General features: G+C 43.7%; 4 protein-coding genes across 4 annotated transcripts; 2 read left to right on the forward strand and 2 right to left on the reverse strand.

The window, feature by feature from the left end:
• Positions 1-176: 176 nt before the first annotated feature.
• AOL_s00081g310 (uncharacterized protein) lies at positions 177-788 on the forward strand (the record flags this gene model as incomplete). Its single annotated transcript, XM_011125127.1, has 3 exons — positions 177-293; positions 363-503; positions 612-788. 3 exons carry the CDS (start codon positions 177-179, stop codon positions 786-788), a joined length of 435 nt encoding a protein of 144 aa, XP_011123429.1.
• Positions 789-1,369: 581 nt separating this feature from the next.
• Positions 1,370-2,530, forward strand: AOL_s00081g311 (uncharacterized protein; the record flags this gene model as incomplete). Its single annotated transcript, XM_011125128.1, has 5 exons — positions 1,370-1,451; positions 1,548-1,616; positions 1,728-1,843; positions 1,928-2,076; positions 2,158-2,530. The coding sequence occupies 5 exons, from the start codon at positions 1,370-1,372 to the stop codon at positions 2,528-2,530; spliced, it is 789 nt and encodes a 262-aa protein (XP_011123430.1).
• Positions 2,531-2,808: 278 nt separating this feature from the next.
• On the reverse strand, positions 2,809-4,084 carry AOL_s00081g312 (uncharacterized protein; the record flags this gene model as incomplete). Its single annotated transcript, XM_011125129.1, has 3 exons — positions 2,809-3,093; positions 3,164-3,708; positions 4,051-4,084. 3 exons carry the CDS (start codon positions 4,082-4,084, stop codon positions 2,809-2,811), a joined length of 864 nt encoding a protein of 287 aa, XP_011123431.1.
• A 769-nt stretch (positions 4,085-4,853) lies between these two features.
• On the reverse strand, positions 4,854-6,455 carry AOL_s00081g313 (uncharacterized protein; the record flags this gene model as incomplete). The annotated part of the gene is made up of 6 exons (XM_011125130.1): positions 4,854-4,954; positions 5,025-5,315; positions 5,391-5,922; positions 6,009-6,239; positions 6,330-6,338; positions 6,447-6,455. 6 exons carry the CDS (start codon positions 6,453-6,455, stop codon positions 4,854-4,856), a joined length of 1,173 nt encoding a protein of 390 aa, XP_011123432.1.
• Positions 6,456-14,211: the final 7,756 nt, after the last annotated feature.

Genomic DNA, 14,211 nt, shown 5'->3' on the forward strand with positions numbered 1-14,211 from the left:
TAAAATACTCCAGCATAGAAGATTTTAATGCAGGAGAAATACCACTTTGGGTTTGTGCTCTCTCTACATACCCTCAGAAATAAGCTATTATGCATAAACAAACAGAACACAAGTACTAATAAACTGACTGACTGGAAATCGGGGGGGGGGGGGGGCAAAAGCTTTCTACAGTGAATATGATGAACACAGGCGCAGACGAAGTTTCATTGTATGCGGACGAGTTTGAAAAATATTGGGCAGAGTCCCCTCTTAGCGAACATGAAAGTACAGAAATTGCTAAAGCGTATAAATCGGTAAGACTTTAGTGAAAAAACTGTATTCAGGAGAAACTGTAGCTAACAATTGACTCGCAACATGCATAGTTCTGTGAAAAGCAATGCAAATACTTTGGAAAACTTGTATCCTTGAGAACTACCCTCAAGGGCCTAGAAAAGGCGCCATATTTCCACGAGTTTGAGAATAACATCGATGCGTGCCTTGCAAACGTGGATGGAGCACAAATCGTAAGTTACAAATTTCAGCGCCAAAGCTCCCCGGCCGGTTGGTACCATGGTTTACGTTTAACTGATGAAATAAATAAAACTAATTTTGTTATAATTTGGCTTTAATAGCAGCTATATGTCAGCATGGAAGAGGCTATTTCTGCAGACAAGCTTAAGGCACAAGAGTCGAAAGCTATTTTGTTGAACTTGAATAGTGCACATGATACATTCGCATTGTCGATTATGCGAGCCGTTTCAGCTTGGAGAGATAGACCGGAGCCGGCTCCCTGTAGTCGAGCTGTATGAAAAGGAAAAATTCACCGTCCTCCACCCGAGTCTAGCCTTGAGGCTACGTACGATACAAATGTAGCCTGTAAACTTTGTATGTATACGTTGCAGTGGAGGCATTAATATTATAATGCGCATTTGATTAACGCTACAAACCGGGCCAAAAACTGCTACCGGTGCATTTATACACTCATAACAAATTAATTATTTAAATAGCATCTACTGGCTTCTCTGGAAGTAAGATCTCCAGGTGCAACCGGACCCAGTTATCAGTATTATTTAATTTCTACCCGAAAATACAATACAAACCCGTACCCAAGTGACCAATATTTCCGCTCGAAAACACATCCCGTCCACCGCGTTGTTTCCCAGCAATCGTTCCAAAATCCAACAGACCTCACAAAAAACCACCATTCCCTCTCTCTAAACAAAACACACACCCATTCCGCGAATGACACCCGGCGGCTGCGCATAATTCCAAAGGGCTCCAGGCACCGCCTCCACACACCTTTCTCTTTTTCCTTTCCCTCCTCCTCCTCTTCTAATCCCACTCTCTCGGCTTCCGAAAGGGCCTCGGGGTGTCCCGATTTCCGCCGGCAATGGACGTCCCCGGCGTCTTCCCGGAACCGCTGCCTCCACAGGTCTTCACGACTGGAGCGCAGCTGCTGGATCTTACTGATAGTACGTTACATCGGGCATATAGTTTGCGACGTGGCGTCGCCTGGAGCTATGCAAGCTAACCGACCACCTTTCCCCCTTTCCTTCCCGTATTAATAGAGAAGCTTGTCATCGTGCTTCGAGATGGGCGGAAGCTTATTGGGACTTTAAGAAGTTATGATCAATACGGTAAATACCTCCCCCTCGCTCAACATATCCTTACCTTCCCCCTAGGAAGCTTGACCCAAGCTCTATAAGGACTCTCTGATATAGGTCTGACGTCTTGATTTCTTGTTTTAGCGAACCTTGTGCTCCAGGATACCATCGAACGGTTATATTCCCAAAACCTTTATGCCGATGTTCCACGAGGATGTTATATCGTTCGTGGAGAGAACGTTCTATTATTAGGAGAGATCGTAAGTAAATCCTATGAGCCACATAGAACCTCCTTATTAGCCGTTGCGGACTCTAACAATCACCCGTCTTTTACCTATCTCCAGGATCTTGATAAGGAAGACGACACTCCCCTGAAACAAGCAACCGTCGACGAAATATACGACGCTCAACGTGCAGAAAATGCCTACAAAAAGCAGAGAGAGAAGAAGAAGGCTAAGAAGCTCCATAGTCTCGGGTTTGAGGCGGAGAATGAGTTGATTCTATAGGATGGAACCGACTGCTTTGTGCCCTTCGTGGTTTATAAAAACCAAGTGAATCCGAGATTGTTGGTTAGGAGGGTAGATTTCAAAACTGGAGAGTTGTATTATGAGATTGGAGGGAAGAGGTATGATGGGGTGCAAGGGGGTGATGATTCAGAAGATTCAATAACGTCGACGCTCTCGACTGTATTGGAAGATCCTGATGGTGAAGAGGAAGCAGAAAGGGAATACAGTTTTACTCATGGAGAGGAAGATGAGGGAGGTGATGTCGGAGAAGAAGCGTATGAAGAGGACGAAAGCGGTGAAGCTGACGGAACTAAGAGGAGAGGAGGTGGGGAGAGATCCAATGATGTTGGGGATAACATCAATGAATACGGAGAGTTCAACAATAGAGGAGGTATCCAGCTAGGGGGCAACTTTAACTGGTGGGCAAAGCGCCAGAACTGATAATTTATTTGCATAACCTCGAATATTAGAAGCACAAAAAACGGAAACGGCATTGGATGGTTTTATCGATACCAACCTATCCTTGCCTCGGGCGAATTTTAGCAACCTTAGAAAATACTAATAAAAGCATTGGAATTAATTCTGGATTCAATGGGATTGAGATATTGAAGTTCATTCTAAGTGTCAAACAGGCTGTTCTAATTCCTACCTCCTCTGATACCGACGCCTTCTAGTATCATAATAAACGATGCCCTTGTGCTCTTATATTGAAAGGAGCTCTACGCTTCTAAAGCCTCCTTATTGCTGAGTTTAATCTGCTCTAATGTTTCTACAGCCCATTCTAATGTCTGCATCAATGCCAAATCCGTTGCCGCAGGTGTCCTAAGCCCATTATTCAATGCCTCCTCTGTTAGAATACCCGTATTCATATCCCCGTCCTTGAATAGATAACTATGCTGTTTAACATAAGCCGGCCACACCAGTAGTTCAAAATACCCTGGCGGGTCGTGCCAGAACCCTTCCATGGTCGTGTATCCCGCTCTATCCTCTCTCCTTTGTTTCGCCTGTGAAAAAGGAGTAAAACCAAAGTATTAGCACCAAGTCGATAGAAAGTTTTGAATGTTGATATCATACCTTCTCATAAGGCGTCCGTATCATAAGTTTAACATCAAACTCCTCCTTCAACTCCTCAGGAACACCACTCCCAAATATCAAAAACCCATCCACAATAACCACCCTCTCCACTCTTCTTCCCAAATCCTTCTCTACACTCTTCAACCACCCAACAACCTTCCTCTCCAATTCCAAAATCTTCTCCTTCCCACCATCACCACCACCACCACCATCACCATCCTTCACAAGTTTCAAAATACTCTCATCAACCCCAACCGCATGCGTAACCTCATAACTCTGATGCGACTCCGGAAGTCTTCCGAATTGCTTCGCATATCTAAGTGAAGAGATGAACTCCGGGAAGTTTAATGCTTCCGGACAATCCCAATCCTGAACTTTTTGACCCGTACCACCGAGTTCTACGATTGGTAGGTCGGAGTCCGGGATGTAAAAATCATCGGCGTGGAGGATCGTACATGTCGGTGCGGGGGATTTTGTTAAAGACTTTGAAGTGAAGGCATCGCGGAGGAGACGGGATATTGAGGTTTTTCCTGAGGAGGAGGGACCTATGAATTTGTTATATAGCTTGTGATTAGTTTCTATTGTCTTAAATTATAAGCGGTGTGAACTTTATTTTTTTATTTTTTATTTTAAAGGTCATGCCGATATCTGGTGATTTTTGCGTAACAAAGTTACATATGATATCAACGTCGTATCTCAAGGATACAAAACAACAAGTCCTTCAATTGTAACGATATAATAGAATCGCAATCACATGAAGTGTTGGCGATATCAGCAATACTTGCGGCTCAAGCCAGCTCAAGCAAAGGGGGGAAATGGCAAATTTAGATTCACAACCATCACCACCGCCTCTCATATATATCCGAGGGGGGGTAAGTAACACAAACCTGAAATCGCAATGCAAATCGGTGAAGAAGCCATCCTGCGTATTAAAAAAACAAAAACAAAAAAAAACAGGCCTTGTTCTCGGCTTCAAAAGGTGGCTAGTGGGCTTGTTCACGGATGTGGAAGGGGAGGGGGACGGGATAGGGGAATGCAATGAGCCATTGTTGGTTTTTGTGACGTACGATGCATATGCGGCACCTTTGGCTTAACCTCCAGGGCTGAAAACGACAGTGCGGTCGTCAATGCTAATTAAGTGGCTCCGAGACTACTAAGCACTTACTTTGCCTAACCCCCAGCTAGTTAACCCACATATATCAATCAGCAATTATTCATTGTACCGGTTCTGAGCACGGTCTTACTTTTGGGCGGGGGTTGATTCAGTCTCTACGTCTACGTTTAACTTCTTATGTAAAAAAAAAAACCGGGTTTCAAAAAAAAGGCCCGGATTTTTTTTTTTTTTTTTTTTTTTTTTTTTTTTTTTTTTTTAATTGGGGATGTTTCACGTAATATAATCTTAATCATCTATTCCAAGCTAGTACGATGACTGCCAGAGACAGGAAGGAAGATACAGAAGAAAAAGCCAATATACCGGCTTGAGGTGTTCGATTCGTGAGAGAGAGTGTCGTTGACTGTCGCCCCAACGACAAGGCGCCGTAAAAAATATACAAGGGAATAAGAGATGCATAAAAACTCCCTGAGCATGAACATACCAAAGGAAAACGAGACTACAGACGATGATATATAAAGTGGGGGTAAAACGTGAAGTAAGGCATTAAGAGGTGGTAGGCAAAAGACAGGAGAAAGATTAAGCAGCAACATCCTTCTTGAGGGTTCCAAGGAACTTGGACTTCTCCTCGCTTGTCTGGAAGCCACCACGACCGAATTTCGAGGAGGTATCGATCCATTCTAGAAGTATTTGTTAGTGGGTTTTGATTCATTTGATACATTTTTTTTTTGATTAAAATAGGAAACTTACTGATATCAACCTTCTCGAGAGCCTTCCTGCTGGTGTGGGTGATGAGAGATTTTCTTAGGGTAAGGACTCTCTTCTTGACACCAGGGCACGATCCCTTGATCATGATGAAGTCGTTCTTGACTGGACCGTATCTGACGAAACCACCCATTGGGGTGATGGTCTTGTTGGAAACGTCGTACTCGGTGGAGGCGTTGTTGGGGTCCGAGCCCAAACCGACACGGTAAATCTTGTGATTTACCGAGGTTCTGTGATGGTAACCATATTGACCAGCACGGGCAACAGTCCATTGAACTAAAATAGTTTATTAGATTCTCATTCATTCTCTATTAAAAATAAATAAAAAATAGAAGATAACGTCAAACATACCGTGGGCAGGATGCCATGCACCAATACAAGCGACCTTTCGGAGACCCTTGTGAGTCTTTCTCGGCAGCTTCTTGGTTCCCCAACGGGAGGTAACACCGTTGAAACCGTGACCCTTGGTAACACCAATGATATCGATAACCTCGTCCTTCTCGAAGATGGATGGGATCTCGATTGGCTTCTCGAAGAGGTTCTTGGCGAAGTCAACCTTCTCAGCGATGCTGCCACCGTTGATCTGGATTTCCATCATGTGGGCCTTCTTCTGCTTGAGTGGGGTCTTGCGGATCTGGGTGTGGGCAATGAGACGGACAACAGTGCAGTACTTCTTGATGCGCTCAAGGTCACGTTCAATGGCAGAGCCGTTGGTCTCGGAGTGCTTCTTGGCGTACTTGGTGAAAGCCTTCTTCTTCGACTTGTACCAGTTCTTGTAGAATCTTCGTCGGATTTCGTCGCTCAAGTGGGCGGCCCAGACAGTGGTGAGGGATCGGAGACCGCGGGGAGTCTCAATGTAGCCGACAACACCGACAGCAATCATCTAAACGAGCAAAAATGAGCTTCCAAACTCCTCTATAAAACCATGAAAAAATTCTTCAAAGTCGGAAAAAAAAAAAGGCTACTGACTGGTGGGGTTTCAATGACGGTGACGGCTTCAACAATCTCCTTCTTGTGCATCTTGGCACCAGGTCGGTCCAAATCTCTGACGATAGTGGTCATACCGGCCTTGTAACCAAGAGCAGCGGTGAGGTGGACTGGCTTCTTAGCATTGTCCTTGGGGAAAGCCTTGCAACGTCCCCTGTGTCGGGCAGCACGCTTCCTTGGAAGGAAACCAAGGGAACCGTGGCGAGGAGCTTCCTATATATCCAAAAAAAAATCATCGTTCAGCTTGTCGGTTCGTTCAAAGGTCGAAGATATCGTCGATTCTGAAGATTTGTGGGCACATACGTATTTTCTCTAAAAATGACCATCACAAGTTAGCTCAAGCTCTCTGAAAAACAGAATCTAACCCGAATTCAACTATCTGTAGACGGCTTTGGAAAGGAATTGGATATGTAGACGTACGTGAGACATCTTGACTGTTGTCGGGTGTCGATTCCTGTGATGTTAGTATCGGTGGTTGATTGATGAAGTTCTTGAATCCAAGTCGACGCTATATCCACACACCCATACAAAAATTTCGTTGTTGTCGCCAAACCCAGGACGTTTTTCGAGGGCTTGCTCAAATGGCCATTGAAAGTGCACCATTCCCATTTCAGAAAGACAGTCCCATGTTATCAAACAAATTTAGTATCACGTGGTAATTTCAGGACAACACAGCAACACATCTCGGAGTGGGGAAGGTCCGACCAGTAGATCTTTGGATAGATTATCTCCCGTGATAAGATCGATTAGATAACTTTTGAGACTCGGAGCCAATGTTGGAGTAAAGACACTTTCCCCAAAGCTTAATATGACGTGGCATCCGAAGTGCAGTCTGCCTCACCGTATATCGCGGGTTATATCGCCATTTTATTTTTATTTTTTTATTAAAAAAAATATTTTTAAAATTATATATTATCTTGAGAAAGCGGACATTCAGCTGATTTCGCCTCAATTGAAGGACGAATATCTGAATCATGATACCATGTACGAGGACGTAGGTGGCATCGATTCGAGTCCACCCCCAACCACGCGCGGTCCTAGCGAGAGCTCCGTGATCGGGTAGTCCTTTCTCAATCTTCCCACGTTAGGTTGACAGCCAACAAAACAAAAAAACAAAAAGAGCCCAGTAGCAATTGAGTTTATGCATCTGGCTCATCGGCCAATATTCCATGCAGCTGGGGGGTTTATGTATGTATGTAAGTCAGTAAGTAAGTAAGTATGTATGTATGTACAATCATGGTAGTATAACAAAAGCCGGTAGATCACTTGACAGGATCTCGATTATGTCTCGTAAAGTGGACTGGGGCTGGGGAGAGATCAAAGAAAGACACACACGCATACACACATACAGACAAACCACGCACTTAAACGCCAATGTTTCGACTTGCCAATGGCCCCAGTCGAATAGGAACGACAGGAAGGGGGTGGGAAATCATGGGGAAATGCCTTCCCATGAGGTGTGCTGTGTGTAATTTTAGCAGCGACACACGCTGCAAAGGTGAGGAACCTGAGAGCATTGCTGCTCCACCAGCCAACCAGGAAGCCCAGACCCGGGTGGGTCCTTCTTTTCTCATAGCAGAGCCCATAATTCCCCATGCCAAAAGCAAAAAGCCAAAGAAGAAGGTCACGGACAGGACAGGACAGGACAGGACCAAACAGAAAAGAAAAAGCAGCTCTTGGTTGGATGAAAAAGAAAAGAAAGGTGCGCAAAAGCAAGCAACCGCCTTGTTTCATGATTTGGCCTTCAAGCGAAGTCAGAGAAAAAAGAGCCGGTTGCCCTTCCAGCCCTTTGCTTTTTCCCCCAACTTGGCCACACTGTTTGGCGCAGATATTGCGGGTACAGGACTTGCCAGCCGGAAAGGATGGTGGTGATGGATGTATGGATGTACTATGTATGGCATGCATGGGGGGGGAGGGAAGGGGAGATCCACTGTCTCTCGACGGTTACATACGTAAGACTGCAAAGTGTCTTTTTAACTAAGGCTTATAAGCTTATTTCTTCGGATTTACTGTCCTTCGGGTAATATTTTTTTTATATAAGGATGTATAAAAGTATCCAGAGTTCGTCGCGATATTATATAATATTGGGCTTATTATATCGTAGGAGGCTACTGATACCGATGTTGTTACATTGGATTCATACATGATTAATTAACAAAAGTACTTACCTAGGTACCTCCTACTGCGACGATATGGCTCGACGGATGCCACTGCACTTGTTTTACAAAATGTTGGAGTCGGTCCACCTATAACATAGCATCTCGACTAATACCTATCTTTTATTCCCCTATCGGAACCGGATGGTGGTGGCTGTCCAAGTCAAAAAATAAAAAGGTTTTACAATATAACCAACAGCTAGTCCCGGAAGACGCGATACGGAGTAGTTGTCCAGAAGAGAAAAAAACGCTGTTGGAGGCAAGGACATCAGAGTTGGTTCTGACACCCGATCCTTCGAGTATAAAATAGAACCTGCCAACAAAAAGGAATTTTTAAATTTAAAAAAGAAGAAGTGGATACTCAAATGGATAGACGCTTTGTAAATTCTGGTAGCCTCAGCTCAAACGCCGCCGTTAGCCTTGCAATGGCTTGGTGTACTATAACTAGTAGCTATAGCTAGCTAGCGATGTGTCCAACTCCAGTCGTTTCTATTAACGTTTACAGATCCTCGCAAAAGGGAAAACAATGTGACGAAGGGACCGAATCGTTCTCATTCGTCGTCCTGGGGTGCTTCGGAGAGCAGCGGAGGCATCTCACCGCCAGGAACGGTTGTTCGCATGCAGCCTGCAACAGACGCTCGTCGGTGGATGTAAGTCAGTACCCCCCCTCGTCTCTTCCAACAAATGGTCTTTCAAGGGTTCTTTTTTCAAAAAGCAAATGAGAAAAGGCTGACTGTAAGAGTATGTACACAGTAGTATACTACCTAGTAGCGGTATGCAATAATCGTCAAACGACAAAATGTTGTATAACCAGAGAAACCTAGTACATGTACCTATTCCTTGCTGTTATTTTCTTCTTCCCCTTTGCTTCTCTCTATAAAATTTTATGCAACTGATATGACGACGTTTTTCTTTTCTTTCTTTCTTTCTTTCTGCCTTCTTCCTTTCCAACCCTGAAGTTAACTGTTTGTTACAGGGTTGGAGATCTCATAAAACTTAAGGTTTTAGCATACTTCTGTCAATCTGAGTCGTTGCAGTGTGTTTCTACATTCCCCTTCCCCGTATATGTTGCAGACCTTTTTCCGTTCGATCACATTTTCAGAGTGGAACAAACCTGAGAGTTCGAGGTCATCTTGGCCGGGCTGGCCTGGCTGGCTGGTTGGTCTCAGAGTAGACAAAAACAATAACATGAACCCCCATCTTTTAAAGATATAACTTCAAGGGACCGGTAAAATATAACTTCTCGATGAGATTGAAATCTGATCCGATATTAAGGTACTATTATTACTATTAATACTATTATATTGTTTTTTTTCTTTCCTGGTAGGCGTTTTAAATTTTTTGGTCATGAGATTTTTATGCAAGCCGTCCACTCTGGCGTTTTTTGCCTTTGGCTCTAGTTAAGTTAAGTTTCAACAGGCACCACCTCGCGATAGTTCGCTTGTAGCGCACAAACCCTCTGTTCAAGTTTGGTTCAAAAGAAAGAAAGAAAAAGGAAGGGATGATGATGATTGATGGGGTAGGTAAGGGCGCGCGCGCATGCCGCCCTTTTCCATTTTAACCTTTTTTTTTTTTGGTTGGTTCAAAACCCGTCCCGTACCGGAGATGCGAAAAAAATGGGGTTCCTCCCAATTGATCAAGAGGTATTTCGGATGACAAGGGAAAGGATTTGGAGGACGGTTTTGTCATCTACTTATTCTTTCTTTCTTTCGTTTTTTTCTCTAATACATGTATGTTTTAACTTGATTTTTGTAGTGAACAATGGGATGATGGTCTGGAATGGAAGATCTGAGGCGGCGGCGGACAGAGCAAAAAAAAACGAACGCCCAAACATTCCGATAGCGGGTTTTTTTTCCCCTTACGCAGGTTTAACTTTTTAAGTAAAAAAAGTTGAACCGCCCAGACTCAGACTCAGATCAGACCGCCGTCCACAGTAGCCGACATAATGCAGATTCCCCTTTTGAGCGTAGTGTATAAGGATAAGGCTTGCTGAGGCTTGATCAATATTAACTAATACAGACTATAGTAGAACGCCGCACGCATAAAACTCCAAACTTATACTAGTAGATTAGAAAACGGACATGAGAAGGGGGGAGAGTGAGAGGGAGAAAGTGTGATTAAGGTTATGGCTCCCTCATCTATTATCTGCGAGGCGCTCGTCGCCGGGATCGCGAAGGGGGAGGGGGTGGGAGGGTTCATTTCTCCTCTCGTGAGATTTCACCTGCTTCGGTTTCGGATCTTGCCATCGATTACATATATACTTTATATCCAAATTGCTTTTCCAATGTTTATTCACATTCTTTGGGGCCAAAGATTACACCCGGAGCTGGGCAAGGATATGTATGTACTTGGCAAGGATCTTGGAGATCTTGCTTTCGCCAAAATGTGGTAGCAGTCCCCTTTTATGTTATTTTTCCCTTTTCCCCCCTTCTTCCCATGGTCATCTTTTCGAGATCACACACTAAGAGGGAAAGGATGTATGGATAAAAGGGAAGAAGGAATTTTGGAAACGCAGAAGAATTTTGTGATATATTACCCAGGTGAGAAAGACTCGGGAGATGACGTTTAAATGCCTCGGTAGGGTGTGTGCGGAGTCTAGCTAGGCGTGGGTTGGATGTAGATGCCTGCATATCAAAGTACGAGGTACAGACAGTATCGTCATTTTCGGATCTTGATTATATCGTGTACCTCGTAGCGATGGGAAGGTAATGTACCTACCTCGTAAGTACTTACATGGTATGTAAGTACCTACTTTATCTCAATTGATACCTGGCCGGCTTTTAGCAACGAAGCATGATCCATTTGTCATCGGCGCATGCGCATGCGGGAGGGTTGTAAAACCAAAAAAAATAAAATAAGAACAAGAATAAGAATAAACAATAAAAGTAAACATGAAAATAAAAAAAATAAAAATAATGAAAAGAGAAAGGCTACATAAGGATAAGAAACAAACGAAGGGGGCAAAAAAGCATGACAGAGTTACCAGCGACTGGGTTTCGCGTATGCTTCTTACTACGCTGCACTAACGTGATCTGGGATACATAGGCTTTACCCACCCGGCAGCGGACACGAGAAGAAGAAGCAATGTGCTAGTTTCTTCTCCAAATGTTGGCACCGTATCCACATTTGTGAACTTGCTTTTTTGCTATGGGTTACTTAACCCTGAGACGTTTGAATATTGCTTTTTCTTTGGGAGGTTTGTGCGGTGGTGACCAAGGCAGGTAAGGTTGCGGGAGCAGTACCCCCTCGCCATCTGCTGGTGTGGAGGGCACATCAGGAGGCTTAAAACTAGGGAAGAAGTCACGTCCATCCACTAAAATGACCAGAGGGAAAAAAAACTATCGGGGAAATCTCCACCAGGTTGGGTTTCTGGTGGATTATCAGTTGACTTTTGATCTCAGGGAACCGATCCGAAGTAAAAGTAAAACAATCATCATCTCGGACCATCATATATCTGCCTGGAAGTTTTCCGGCCGGCCGTTAGCATAAGGAATATTGTAAGCACATACACTGTACACAGTCCTCAGTCCACACACAGGTCGACATGGGTTAGGTAGTGGTATGGAATACTATATGATGCTCTGTTAAGACTGGTTTTTTTTTCGGTTATGAGATTGTGGAAGAAAGATCGAGGCTTGGACTGAAGGGTGGAGGGTACATACAATAAGTATACGATTGTCCAGGTCGCCCCCCTCTCTTGAGACAATTGGGGAAGGAGGACCCCCAAATGCGATCTGTCCTGCGCGAAAGAATGACCGAAGTTCCGCCTGGAAGGATATGTGAGTTTGGAGTAACAAGGAAGAAATAAAACGAACAAGAAGCAAAAAAGAAAAAAAAAGAAAAAGGAACTGTGCCCCTTCTGTCAGTTTGACTGACACGAACGACCAATTGACTGGCGAAGAACCGAACGCAAGGAAACAGCAACAGACAAGACAAAAAAAAGCAAGGAGAAGGGTCGGTCCATTTAATCTGAGTGGGGCCCATCCCTTCAGCCTGGTCAAGGTGTGTGGGTGGACATTCCATGATGCCCACTTTTGGACTGAAGGGCGAGGGAGCCGATGTTCGAACAAGGGCGGAGGAAGAAAAGAAACTCCCAAAAGAAATAGAAGACCACCACCACCACCACAGATGAAGTACGGTCTGCATGTGCGTAATAGCGAGGGTTATTCCACACCCCATCTTTGCATTTCTCACTAAGCCATAACATGCAGGAAAGATCCTTAGCTTAGCGTCGAAGATTATTCTTCCCGTTTTTGCTTCTGCGACCTGACGAAGCACCCGGGAGAGCCAGTGGATTAGCCATCCCCATGTTTCTGGGTATGGTTTCTGCTACGCCGTTTGCTTTTTCATTTATATAGCGCAGGCTTTTTTTGTTTTTGTTTTTGGGAGGGGGGGGAATGGATGTAATCCATCCGTCGCTCAGACATTGACATGCAGACAGTATCGCGGAGTCGAGCCTACTTTACTCGATGTACTTGAGTACTTATATATATACTATTTATATACATATAGTATGTAACCCAATTCCCATGTTATATGTCGGTAAGTGTGTGTGTGTGTGTGTGTATGTATGCCGACGTGATGTGCCTCGGGTCGGGAAAGTATCTAGAGTAAGTACTATATTGGAGAATGAGAGTAAGAAGAAGAAGAATAAGAAGAAGAAGAAGAGAAACTGCCAAGCGCAGGTTCAACCTTCTGAGCAGATGCAGGCAATCGTTACACCCTTAACCTTTTCCTCCGGAACATCCTTCTTTCTCCACCCTCAGCCATCTTTGGGCCTAGTCGAACGACAGTCGAATAAGTAAGTAACAGTAAGTTCGGACCTTTGCTTTTTCCGCATTGGACACCCGCGTGCGCCATATTACTTTTTTTATGATCTCTCTTAAATAAGAGCTTCCCGCCAGGAAGGAAGGAAGAAGCAAATACGAATGGGAAAGACAAAAAGAATGGGGAGCAGAAAGAAGAAAAAGAAATTTACTAAAAAAAACAAAAAAGAATAAAAATAAAATACCGAAGAAGCAAGCATGGGGATACATCGACATACATATTGTACATACATTACTTAAGTTACTAAACTAACTAACTAAACTTCTGGGTCTGGGGTCAAATAAACTACTGCAGGCTCTCTCTCTCTGCCATTTTCTTTTTTTTTTTTTTTTTTTTTTTTTTTCTTCTTCCTCTTCTTTTTCCACTGTCTTTTGCCCTTTGGCCCTTTTTTTCTCTTTCTTTATTTCTTTCCTTCTCTGCTCCCAAGTTTAAACTGGAATCTGACTCGCTGATAACCATGAGGGCGGCGGGCGGGCATGACCGTGATACCAATAGTGTACATCATATACATAGTACATCACATACATGTACATACATTACATTAAATATATAATGTATCTACTTATGTACAATAGGACTATAAGTGTACATGTCCTGGTTTGTGATCAGTAGATTATATGGACTAGCAAATAATATCTGGAATAAGAAATATCAGTTATAGTGCACTAAACGCTAGGCTGTGATTATTACCCGTTCATTCATGTGTGCTTTTTTTCGAGTCCTTCGTTGCTTCTGCTTCTTCTGATTCTTCTCTCGGGATCTAACTCTACTGGTATACTTACTATCCTTACTCGTTGCTGTAATTGATCAGTCGTCGTCTTCTTTTTTCTTCTTTTCTCCCTCTTTCCTCTCTCACTTTCCTTTCCTTTCCTCCTTTCCCATCTCTCTTCGTCATCACCACCATCAACACCACCACATCATCATCATCATCATCATCATCATCACCATCACCACCATCATCAACATCACCACGATCTCCCCTCTTTCCCTTTCTCTCTCTCCTTCCTTCCTTCCTTCCTTCCTTCTTTCATCCACTCGAAGTCTAAACTTCTTCATGCGAGCCACTTACCTCGCCAGAAGTTAATCATCTACACCCGTGTCTGTAGATCGTTTCGTCTGTCTGCCCTGTGCACCAGATTAAAGTTGACATACATTTACTTAACTTTACTTTACTTTACTTTGCTTTACTTTTACTTTAAATT

This window comes from Orbilia oligospora (assembly GCF_000225545.1).
Source record: "Orbilia oligospora ATCC 24927 unplaced genomic scaffold scaffold00081, whole genome shotgun sequence".
Taxonomy (NCBI): Eukaryota; Fungi; Ascomycota; class Orbiliomycetes; order Orbiliales; family Orbiliaceae; genus Orbilia; species Orbilia oligospora.